This window comes from Eucyclogobius newberryi, unplaced genomic scaffold, assembly GCF_026437365.1.
Source record: "Eucyclogobius newberryi isolate DKJ021-1_F unplaced genomic scaffold, fEucNew1.0.hap1 SCAF_9, whole genome shotgun sequence".
Classification (NCBI taxonomy): domain Eukaryota; kingdom Metazoa; phylum Chordata; class Actinopteri; order Gobiiformes; family Gobiidae; genus Eucyclogobius; species Eucyclogobius newberryi.
In genome coordinates this window covers 30,906,847-30,918,660 of record NW_027316532.1, presented here as the reverse complement: position 1 = coordinate 30,918,660, position 11,814 = coordinate 30,906,847, and the positions used below count along the sequence as shown (strand labels likewise).

Below are 11,814 nucleotides of genomic sequence, written 5' to 3'. Positions count from 1 at the left end.
TAAAATGTCCCATTCAAGTTTATTAAATGCATTGATAAAACATATTCAGGAGCAGATTGGGCCATGTTGTTGTTTCCAAATGAAAGCTTATACGCTGAGAGAGCAAACTGACCAGGAAAACTCAAACTGCCTGTAGTGTCTGGCCTTACGCTGGCAAATATGTCCAAAGCAAACTCTGTGTAGTCCTCAGCCGTGTAGCCAGGCACCGCAGTTCATGGGAAAACCACACAGGACAGATGAGTAAACAGACCACCACCTCTCCCGGCCTCTGTGATATTAATGTCCATCACGTTGCATGTGGCGTGGTGGAGCGGGCGCGGTGCGGTGGGTACAGGCTGCATACCAGTCGGGGGCAGTAGACCTGGAGGAGACAAGAGACAGAGAGATTGTGTGAGCGACCAGCCCACCTGATGCGGAGGACATGAGACCAACAGGAATGTTCAAATGAGCTTATGTCTGTGGCAGTGACGCTGGTAAGAACGGCTGCGGCGTTACTGGATCCTAGCATGAGGGAGTCACGTGACCACAGAGGTGGAAGAAGTATTTAAGTAAAAGTATTGTTACTTCAGAGTGTCGGTGTAATCCCTCATTGGTCCAGGAGTGTTCCATTGTAGAAAAAGCTTCAGTTGTATCATCTGGACTCCGTTTAGTAGGTTAGAAACGTCTATTTTTTTCTAACTGAGTCCAGATGACTACAACTGAAGCTTTTTCTACAATGTTACTTCAGAGTGTGATGCTGGAACAAACGATAAGTGTTTTTTAAGGGAAGACGTGTTTTGCTAGTGAATTTACTGTTTACTGTACCAAAATATCTAAATGAAGATAATATCGTGACGGTTGTTATGAAGATATGACATTTCTACAGAAAGAGTTGCTACAAAACAACCACGTATGTTTTTCAAATAAGAGAATAACGTGATATTTCTGCACTTTTGTGATTCATTTGACAGACATTTCACATTTGTCTGATAATAATTACACCTCAGATAATACATGTAACACCATGTTTTACCCCCTTTCTGTTGGACTCACATAATATCATCTGAATATCATTATTGGGATACTCCGAAAAAACACAGATGTATACATTTGTCAATATTGCCCACCCTAAATACTAATGATATTAACATTCAACCACGAAAAGGTTCAATAGTCAATACAGATTTCGATATGACAGTGATTATAATGAAAAACGCTCCAATTTAATGTCATTTTTGACACAAATTAATAGTACTCTAATAATCATGTGGTCTTATACTAGTTCTGATGGATCAAGACCATTCTAAAACGAACAGGGAAAGGCCCAATGTCTTTTTTCTTTCCAGTATCAATTCTGAATACAAATGAGTATCTAGTTCCGATACAAGTTTTAGTTTTGATTGACGTCTGGGTAATAAATATTTCTGACAGCACCAAGTAAATGAGTGCAGAAGTTCTCACATGAGGTGGAAGAAACATCGAACAATTGACAACACGATTGTTGTTTTGGAAATATACAAATATGTTGTCTGAATTAAAAATGTATGAAAAAAGCCTTCAAAGAACTGAATAATAAAAATGAAATGAGTAAAAATGTCTTATCTATTCCTACACTTTTGTGGTTCAGTTTTACAGTCCTGGAACACCCATCCAAAAAGCATGTTTTAGCACATTTTTGTTGAAGTATCATAATATTGTCTGAATTCATTTATTAGGATAGTACAAAAATTATCAAGACATTATTTAACCCTCTCAAGTACCATCATTTAACAGTAATTACGCTGCTAACATCCATCTCAATCTGACAAATCGCTGTCATTCTGATCCATTTTCCGGAATTCCAACTGTACTTTGTTTGTTTTTGTCTTGTTTTGAGGTCCAGCAACAGTGACATGATCTAAATACTTCAGATTCCCTCGTCTCTGTCATTTCTCGGATGTTCAAACATCTCATTTCCCTCCCTGGCTGTTACGGCGGAATGTTTCCAGTGGATTTGTATCTGGAGCCCGCCTCAAGCGCGCCGGTTATTTGCAAGATGAACATTTCTGAGAAGCGAACGACGGATGTTACTCTTGAACAAACAAACTCTGTTGACAGTTGGAGGCCGTCTCCGCTGGGGGCCCGTTTGGATAACCCAATAAGAAGTTCTCATTTCCAAACACAAAGACGAGCTATGGCTACAGAAGCGTTCATTGATCCGTTCACATCTGCCACTGTTGTGGACAAACCCCCTGAGGCCGACAGTGAGGCGCACAAAACAACCACGCGGACAAAGGCAATAGCATGTGGCTGTACGTACTGTATAAATGAATATTAAAACTGTATAACTGAAGTACAAAACCTTCAGCCTCTTGTTAGTGAGCGAAGGACAGAGTTCAATCAACGTTTGTGCTGGTTCTACGCCTAGATATACATTTAAATAGTCTTATCAGGAAAAGGCATCAAGTGTGCAAACTCTTAAAGGTGGGCAATATATTGAAAATGTCATACTATCATGAAATGCAACATTTGAATATTGAGTATATAGTTTATAGTAAAAATTCAGCAAAAAGAGCTGATTAAAGAACATAAATGTATGTTGTACAGTTTCAAATAAATGTATATTGTGTCATTTCTGCACTTGTGTGATTCATTTCACATTTGTCTGATAATTAAACCTGAACTTGTACATTTAAAGACAAGTTTTAACACATTTTTGTTGGAGTTTTGTCAATTCCAAACAAAACAAAACGGTACAAGTATGGCTCATAACTCTGTACACCGACATCAAAATATAGTAACTTTTTGTCAATAATTAACCAGAAAAAAGGTTACAAGCTATATATATTCGACAAGCAAAAGGAGAATAGAGAGAAAGACGGTATAGGACCCAACCGGGGACTGTGCGGTTTATGATCCGTGCCTTTGAAACACATTAAAAAACTGCTCCGGCCTCATTACTAAACAGTTATGGTGCAGCTGGTCAGCTCACAGTTCCTGATCAAAGCCACAGTCGAGCTACAGTGGCAGCTCTTATCCATGCAACCGCCGCATGCATGGAAGTTTCCACTGCTCGTGTTTGTTCTGCCGCCACGGGTCACTGCCAGGGCCATCTGATGCCAACGATAAAACTGAGCCTGCTAAATGTGACTCCGTGTGGGCAGAGCGAGATTCAGCGTTTATGGACAAAAACAAGAAATGTGTTCGATGTGATATCACTTTGTAAGCTGGAACAGGTGGTGAGGTTAATAGGTGTGACTGACCTGTTTCCTCTCGACACTGACAAACAGATGGGAATTTACACCGCGGCAGTACAAGGTCTGTCACTTACCCTCTGTTCGATTTATAGTTACTTATAATGAAAGGTGGTTGTGGTACAGAAGTTAAATTATCACTATGACTCTTTTGTTTTTATAGGCGACACATCTCTTTACTTCGGTAGTCAAAAGTGTCAAAAAAAGATACTAAAATGTATAAAAAGTATAAAAACTTTCACAATAAAAGGACAACATTTGACCTTTCCTAGAATGATTGCGCACTTGATCAAAACTAGTATAAGACCTCATGGTATAAAGAAAATACTATTACTTTGATAGTTTGCAGTGTGAGTGTTGTGACATCACTGTAACCTATCACACCAAATGAACACAAAAACATTAACTCTTTGTGTTGAAGGTCTTCAGCATCTTTCACTGACCTGGTTTACAGTATGATTCTTCTCTGTCCAACAGCCCTGCAGCTAATGACCACCCAGAGCTCCAGCACAAACATCTGCTTTGTTTTAGCCACAAATAAGAGACTGGAGGATGAGTACCAGTGTCTTAAAGTAGGACAGCTTTGTGCTAATGGACCATGTCTCAATGAATCCTTGAAGGATGTTTAGGAGCAGGACAAAGAGGTTCGAGTCAGTGGGTACGCTACACTTGCTCCACTGTTTCACAGACAAATATTGCGTGATGTTGATTAATTACCAGGCCCTCAGCTGGCTTACAGAAGAGGTGCCGTTAAGTGTATGACAGCTCATCGCTTTTTAAGGGCGTAATCAAATTAGTCTGGGTGATTATGCGGCTGTTCTAAGCGTCTTTTCACTTTTCCTTTTTATGCTTGTGGAGAAAAGCCCAATAAAAAGTCCATTAAGTTTATGCAAATTGCAGCAGCCGTGCCGAGGGCTGCAATGTGTGGACTGATTACTCTGGGGAAGTGTGTGCGCACGTGCTGCCCCCGACAGCGCGTGTGTCCAACTATTGTACACAGATGCCACAATAAAAGCTGCATTCAGCCTGTGTTCCTGGTGGCCCTCACAGTCAGACATTAATAAAACATTAGTATTGAGTGTTGGGGGCCTCTGCACACCGCCTCGTGACCTCGAACCATTTTACAGCAGCTGTCTCGAGATGAGGAGAGCTGGCTCACAGGCATGTTTGACCCCTGACCCCGTCCAGGTGTACCCAGTCATCTCGCACCCTGGATTCTATTCTCTGATTTGTAAAAAAGAGAAGAGCGTGTTTGTGAGTAACTGTGTGTGTTTAAAGTGTCCCGGGATGATGAGGAGGGAGGGCGCGGAGAAAACAAAAGCTCAGGCGTAGGCTGGAGTCAGCTCAGGGCCGTTACACTTCAGTGGTTTCTGGTTTGGGGCAAGAGACCAGCTTCAAAAGTGGCATGACCTTATGCTTATACTATGGCCTTGGCTTTGTGACTGTAAAATGTTCAGGCAGACCAGACTGAGACGACAGTTAGGTAACTCCTGCTGTTTAGTTTAAATGATTTGGAGACACCACATTGACTCATTTACTGCTCTGTTCTTTTATTTATCCAGGCTTAGAAATGGCAAGAGTATGATGTCATGTTTAATGCAGATAAGCTTTGTCATTCCACTACTTTACTACAAATGAAAGGTAATGATAATCCAAATGATTCAAAATGAAAAAGAATTGTCCTGCACATTTGAGCTGTTTTACTCTACAATCCCGACCATAACAAATACCACCTCATGCTTAGCGTTTACAAATACTTTTCCACCAACTGTGGTTTTGGGTTTGGCCTCGGAGCCTGTGGTCGGTCACATCTGGGGGAAATGCACAGTGGCCACAAACTTCAGTAGGTGGTGATAAAAAGGGCACGAGGACTGGTAATCCCATACATGCCATTGGAACTGCCGGGACAACCACATTATCTATGACCACCTTTACAAATCTATACTAATGGGAATGCAAGCCACACCTTCATTCCTCCCAAATTAGCGTAAGGATGGTTGGCTTTTTAAAGAGCAGGCAATGGGGGAGGGCGAGAGTGGTAGTACGAGTTAAAGAGTGGTTTCACGAGCACGTAAAGTCACAACAGAACTAGTGAACAGGCCAACAGCTGACTAGAGGTTTCTGACCTCGTCATGAACATGAAAGGAACGGGCAGACGTTATTATTTTTCTCTCTGACCCCAGCTGAAAGTTAACAGCCTCGGGAAGAATTTTTAGGCTTTAGTTATGGTGGTCAAATGGTGCGAAATAGAACCTTGTCTTTCCAAAACTCACTGTGTGGTGTTAAATGTGATATGGCAAACTAAGTGTTTTTACTGAATGCATCATTATAATGCTGAAGAAGGGTCAGTAATATAACATCTGACAGACGTTAAATTGGACTTTTAAAACACAGACAAAAAAAGACAGACTTGTGGTGCTTGGATGGCAACACAACATTCTGTGATTATAATATTTAGCAGAGATTGGGGCCGGGGAAATGCATATTGTTACTACATTGTAACAAAGCAAAAGCCAAGTGGTTGCTAAGGGAAGTAATTACAATCAACAACAATCCTTATCATATCATAATCAATCATCAGAAGATCTGGCTCTTCACATTTGAGAGAGTGACATCACATTTTAAAGGCTTTACATTGAGCATTATTATATTGATATTACACTACTGGACCTCACATTGGCTTTGTTTCCTAACCTTCCTTCGCCGTTACTCAAAAGCCTGTTGTCCAGGACGAGAGGAGCGATGCAGGTCTAAATCAGGCTTTATGGCTGTGGCCGGTGGAAACATGAGCCTTTTCCATCTCTGGTGTAATTAAAACATAAAGGAAGTCAGTGGGGATGAGAGCCATTATGAGTAAATGCTCATAAGGATCTGCAGCTCTGATCTTCCCTCGCCAGCCTGTCTGTCTCCGGCTCAGCCCCCTCAAAACAGTTCCAGAGACAGCGGCCCATACGACGTCATGGTAAGCCCCCATCTTCATCACATACATCTGTTTACTGTAGAAACAGGGACTTTACATGGACACTTTTCTACTTCGTCACAGCTGCGTTTATGCGGTGGCTACACATAAAATTAAATGTATATTAAACTGCAGTGCTTAAGGCTACAAATGACTTAATGAGAGGTTTTTCCAATTAAGGGGCATTTTAAGATCAAACGTGAGCTAAACCCACAAAACCCCAAATAAAAAGTCTGTCAGGCAACTGTATTACACAGATTACATCAGCGCCTGAACCAGACCATTTTATAATATCGTAGTTACATACGCCATTAGTCTTACGGTTCAACATGATCAATATTCAAAAGTATCGTCTTCGTCTGGCTGTGAAAGAAGCTGAAAGAAGCTGAAAGAAGCCACCTGTTGTTGCTTAAGGCAGAACATCAACACAGACGAATTTGTCTTTCCACTTTATCAGATTTCAATCCTGCAAAGATCGTTTCACCACTTACACCCGGCACTTGACACTGATTGACTGCTTGCTCGTCACATAGTACATTTTGTGTAAGGTGTTTTTTTTTAAATATTTCTGAAACATCTTAAGGTTTTCATGATCAGATTCAGCTTCATGGGCCAAATACGAGAAAAGACTCCTTTAGGCTCCTGTGGTTCATCAGGACTATGTGTCAGATCAGCTATTAAAATTTACAACTGTTTTAAACTCCTGACTCATATTGTGGCAGTTAGTTATGTCCGGGGGCCAGGCTGGAGGAGCCGCTGGAGCTTTATCTCCAGTGTGCTGCATGTACAGGCCTGATCCTCACTGCTGTCAGACACAGCCTGTGTCATTGCTCTTCTGTAATTACCCACAGCTCACATTCCTCTTGCTCTCTAAACCAGGACTGCTCTGTGTTTATCCAACAGCCAGCCTTCACAGTAAGATCATGTGTAACTGTTACCATCGGCAACGCTAAAAACAGTCAGGGGCTTTACAGGAGGACTTCCTCACTTCCAGATGAGGGTGTTGAGTCTGTGGTTCTCTACACACAGACTGTGACTCTCTGGGCTGAATCTGTATCTGAAAATGCATTATAGTTGAAGTAATGACTCACCGTGGGAGGTCAGGCTGAGAGATACTTCCATGTGCTGACGAAGGCAGTGGGAATGAGCGAGTAGGGCACACTGGTCACACTGTCCCAGGAGTCCGACGATGGGTCATAACAGTCCAGAGTCTTACACCTCTGAGCTCCAAAGTAGCCCCCCACAACGTACAGTCTGTTTCCTGAAGCTACCGCGTGGCAGCTGATTCTTTTGGCTGTGACATCTCCAAACTTGGACCACTGGTAGGTTTCACTGTTGAACCTGTACGCAGAGCTGGCGGAGAACTCTGTGTCCCCTCCGATCACAACCACGTGATTTCCCACCACCGCTGCAGCCGTGTAGCGCCACAGCTGTGGACAAGCGGCCGGGACTGACCAGCGGTTTTGACAAGGGTCAAAACACTGTACTTTGGGGTATTTGTCTCTGTTCACACTTGTGCCCCCAAAAGCAAACAGTTTATTTTTGGCACCGACCACTGCAGCATTACTCACTCCTTCTCTGAGGGGAGCCACCAGTGTCCACTTATTAGTCTGAGGGTCGTACTGCTCCACCTGTTTGAGGGACACAGAGGGAGAGGCAGGGAACGAGCCAGCCAAAGACGTATGTCCTCCGACCACATAAAGCATGTGGTCGAGCTCGGCTGACCCGTGCCCAAACCGGGCCACAAACATGGGCGCTGCTTTGGACCACTCGTCGTGCAGCGTGTCATAGACCCACACGTCCTTGGAGGCACCGTTCTCTGAGCCTCGCCCGCCAGTGACATAAACCTGCGACACACAGGAAAGCTCATCAGAATACAAACACAGGGCACAGATTGTAATGAATATGCATCAACTACATCGCTATATACTTACTTTGCAGCCGATAGCACAAGCGCTGCACTCCTTCCTGGGGCTGGGGATGTCTGTTTTGGGAGTGATTTCCTTTGTCTTGTTATCGATCATGTAGACTTTATCACACATGAAGGTCTGTCCTCCCAGCAGCAGCAGGGCCTGGCTCACCTTTCGGGGACGAGCGCAAAACCCCGTGACCAGACCATCGTTTTGGAGGATCCTCATTTTGCAGCTCACAGCGTCTTCCACGATCTCGCGCCCCACTTTATGACACATGACCAGTTCTTCCGAGGCGACGTTTTTCAGCAGGTATGTCTCTGGCAGCAGAGCCAGTCGGACACAGCGCAGCAGCTCGGGCAGCTCACTGTGCCTCTGATCCATATCTGCTTTGACCCAGTCTATCACGGCCTCATACACAAGGCTCTCATCCTCCACCTCCAGCTCCTCACTCAGAATGAGCTCCTTCACTTTGTCTTTAGGCAGCCTGAGGAAGTCCTCTGTTTTGAAGAGCGTGGCAAAGTTAGCCAAACACATCCTCCACGACAGCTCGTACAGTCTCTGGCACTGATGGGCGTCAGACAGCAGCATCATTCCCAGACAGTTTGTTTGATGAAGATTCTTTTCTAAAAACTCAGAGGCTGCGTCCCTAATGTCATGAAACTGAAGCATATCCCCCGCTTCTAAGAGTGACTCTGCATTCTCCTCGTTTATGAGGATCCGGGCTGAATAGGCATAGTCCAGTAGAAGCTCCAGAACCTCAGGATGCAACGAATCGTGAAAGTTGACGTCAGCGTCGCGGCTCTCTCTAAGTCCTCCGCCAAACATGGCCTCAAAGTACCTGCTGCAGGAGGCCAGGACAGCCCGGTGACCCGGGAAGGCACGGTTACCCGCCTTCAGGACGACATCCGTGAAAACATTTCGTTTGCGCAGTAAGTTGAGTTGGGTCAACAGACTGTCAGCGTGGGACGTCTTGTGAAACAAATGTATGTTCATCGATCCCGAGCTGGAGCGGGACTTTCGGTTTTCATGATTACTGACAGACATCTTGACATAGGCCTGTAAAAGAAAAGCAGTATATATCAGATAAGATAGATTTGAGCTAGGGCTGAAACTAATGAGTGCTTTAGTAGTCGACACTGAGCTTTTTAAAATAAATGTTTAACCAAATTAAGATTGAAATATGGAGACTGAAGGCTTCTAGATGGAGTATATTTATGATAACGGTCATTGTTTATTACATTCTGTCATTTAGATTTTTATAATGCCTTAACTTAACTGTCATAAAAGGTTTGAGGGCCTGAGTTTGTATGATCCAGTTAGTCCACAATTACGATGATCAAAATACAATTAATCTATGACCATGGCAGCCCTAATCTGAGCACTTTAAAGAATAGCGACGTCTCTTTTGACCTGAGCATACCCTCCCCGTCTTATGACTAACACCGTGATTCGATATCAGTCACTGGATAAGCGGAAATGGACTTCAGACTCTTCAGAGATGAAAGGGAAGGCGGAGAAGATAAGGGGGAAAGTAGCAGCAGGTGAGTTAACTTTGGGTGTGACAGTTTCTCTATAAAAACATAAATCAAGAAAGATCCACGACCAGCTGGCTCTTTACACAAGTCTGGGTAATAAATGGAAAGCGTGCAGCACCTGGCCTGGCAGCTCCAGCTTTGCTCCCTCATAAACATTTCAGGGAGATTAGTCACCTTGAAACACTGGAGAAAATGCTGTCTGCCTGCTCTTGCTGGCTCACACACAAGATGGTTCAAGCCTTCAAGCCAACTTCAGAGCATATTTCTGTATATTTGTTGCACTAATGGACAGTTATTAATACTCATCTTAAGTATCCCACTAGAGAACATGAATAACATGTAACTACACATTCATAAACTATACATAGGCATTATAAATGACTGAAAAACAAAGTGAAATGACAGTATATGGCAGCACTTTGATTTCATTGTCCCAAACCAACATCAAGAGCCATTCAGCATCACTAAAATAGAAATGCACTTCCGCAGTGGCTCAAACTATGACATTTAAATCGGGATGAAAATGAAACTATAGTCCGCAGCTCAACTTTCGTCCCAAGTTAGTCTGCAAACATCCGGCCAGCTTTACAACGGCGGCTGCAGCCCAACATCAAAGAGCACCGGCCACACCGACTGTAACGCTTTATCGCACGTGCGGGACAAAGTGGTTATTCCTATTCACATAAAGCAGGATGTATAGATTTCTAAACACTTACCTTGAACGGACTGTGAAGTGGTCAGTCGTCCTTTATTGTCTCGACCTCAACTTCAGTCGCTGATTCCACCAAAGATCGCTTTGGGGTTTTCTGCGCAATTAGAGAGAAAAGTGTCCTCCAATTTCAAAGTAGCGTCGCGTCCGCAGTGTCCGCGCAGCCGTGGAGCCATTTGTCTGCGACTCGTAGTTGAGATCTGAGAGTTACAACTGCAGGAAAAGTAACGATCGGTCGTAGTCATGGAAAAAAAAAGAAAGCCACGCTCAGAGAAAGAGCGGAGGCAGCGGCAGCAGAGTGGCTCCTCCTCCTTTTTCTGCGAGCTTTGTCCAATGCGGTGCGCGTCTTTATTCTCAGCCCAGCGCCTGGTCCAGCTCCTGGTCCAGCTCCTGGTCCAGAGCCGAGCCTGGTCCAGCTCCTGGTCCAGCTCCTGGTCCAGAGCCGAGTCTGGTCCAGCTCCTGGTCCAGAGCCGAGCCTGGTCCAGCTCCTGGTCCAGAGCCGAGTCTGGTCCAGCTCCTGGTCCAGCTCCTGGTCCAGAGCCGAGTCTGGTCCAGCTCATGGTCCAGAGCCTGGTCGAGCCTGGTCCAGCGCCTGTTCCAGCTCCTGGTCCAGCTCCTGGTCCAGCTCATGGTCCAGAGCCTGGTCGAGCCTGGTCCAGAGCCTGGTCCAGCTCATGGTCCAGAGCCTGGTCGAGCCTGGTCCAGCGCCTGGTCCAGCTCCTGGTCCAGCTCCTGGTCCAGAGCCGAGCCTGGTCCAGCTCCTGGTCCAGCTCCTGGTCCAGCTCCTGGTCCAGAGCCGAGTCTGGTCCAGCTCCTGGTCCAGCTCCTGGTCCAGAGCCGAGTCTGGTCCAGCTCATGGTCCAGAGCCTGGTCTAGAGTCTGGTCCAGCTCATGGTCCAGAGCCTGGTCCAGAGTCTGGTCTGGTCCAGAGCCTGATCCAGAGCCTGGTCGAGCCTGGTCCAGAGCCTGGTCCAGCGCCTGGTTCAGCTCATGGTCCAGAGCCTGGTCCAGCGCCTGGTCCAGCGCCTGGTCCAGCGCCTGGTCCAGAGTCGAGCCTGGTCCAGTGCCTGGTCCAGAGCCGGTCCAGTGTCTGGTCCAGAGCCGAGCCTGGTCCAGAGCCTGGTCCAGAGCCTGGTCTAGAGCCTGGTCCAGAGCATGGTCCAGCGCCTGGTCCAGAGCCTGGTCCAGCTCATGGTCCAGAGCCTGGTCGAGCCTGGTCCAGAGCCTGGTCCAGCTCATGGTCCAGAGCCTGGTCGAGCCTGGTCCAGCGCCTGGTCCAGCTCCTGGTCCAGCTCCTGGTCCAGAGCCGAGCCTGGTCCAGCTCCTGGTCCAGCTCCTGGTCCAGCTCCTGGTCCAGAGCCGAGTCTGGTCCAGCTCCTGGTCCAGCTCCTGGTCCAGAGCCGAGTCTGGTCCAGCTCATGGTCCAGAGCCTGGTCGAGCCTGGTCCAGAGCCTGGTCTAGAGTCTGGTCCAGCTCATGGTCCAG

General features: G+C 45.8%; 1 protein-coding gene across 1 annotated transcript; it reads right to left on the bottom strand.

Moving 5' to 3' along the window:
- On the bottom strand, positions 1–10,598 carry enc3 (ectodermal-neural cortex 3). The gene is made up of 4 exons (XM_072438359.1): positions 10,336–10,598; positions 8,106–9,140; positions 7,263–8,018; positions 1–361 (listed from the first exon to the last, which is right to left on the bottom strand). Exons 2-3 carry the CDS (start codon positions 9,126–9,128, stop codon positions 7,272–7,274), a joined length of 1,770 nt encoding a protein of 589 aa, XP_072294460.1. The 5' UTR covers positions 9,129–9,140; positions 10,336–10,598; the 3' UTR covers positions 1–361; positions 7,263–7,271.
- Between the last annotated feature and the right edge of the window lie 1,216 nt (positions 10,599–11,814).

Coding starts and splice junctions, on each gene's coding strand:
- enc3 (XM_072438359.1), bottom strand. CDS start 9,128: ATGTCTGTCAGTAATCATGAAAACCGAAAGTCCCGCTCCAGCTCGGGA. Junction 8,019..8,105: donor CTTGTGCTATCGGCTGCAAA/GTAAGTATATAG, acceptor TGTGTGTCGCAG/GTTTATGTCACTGGCGGGCG.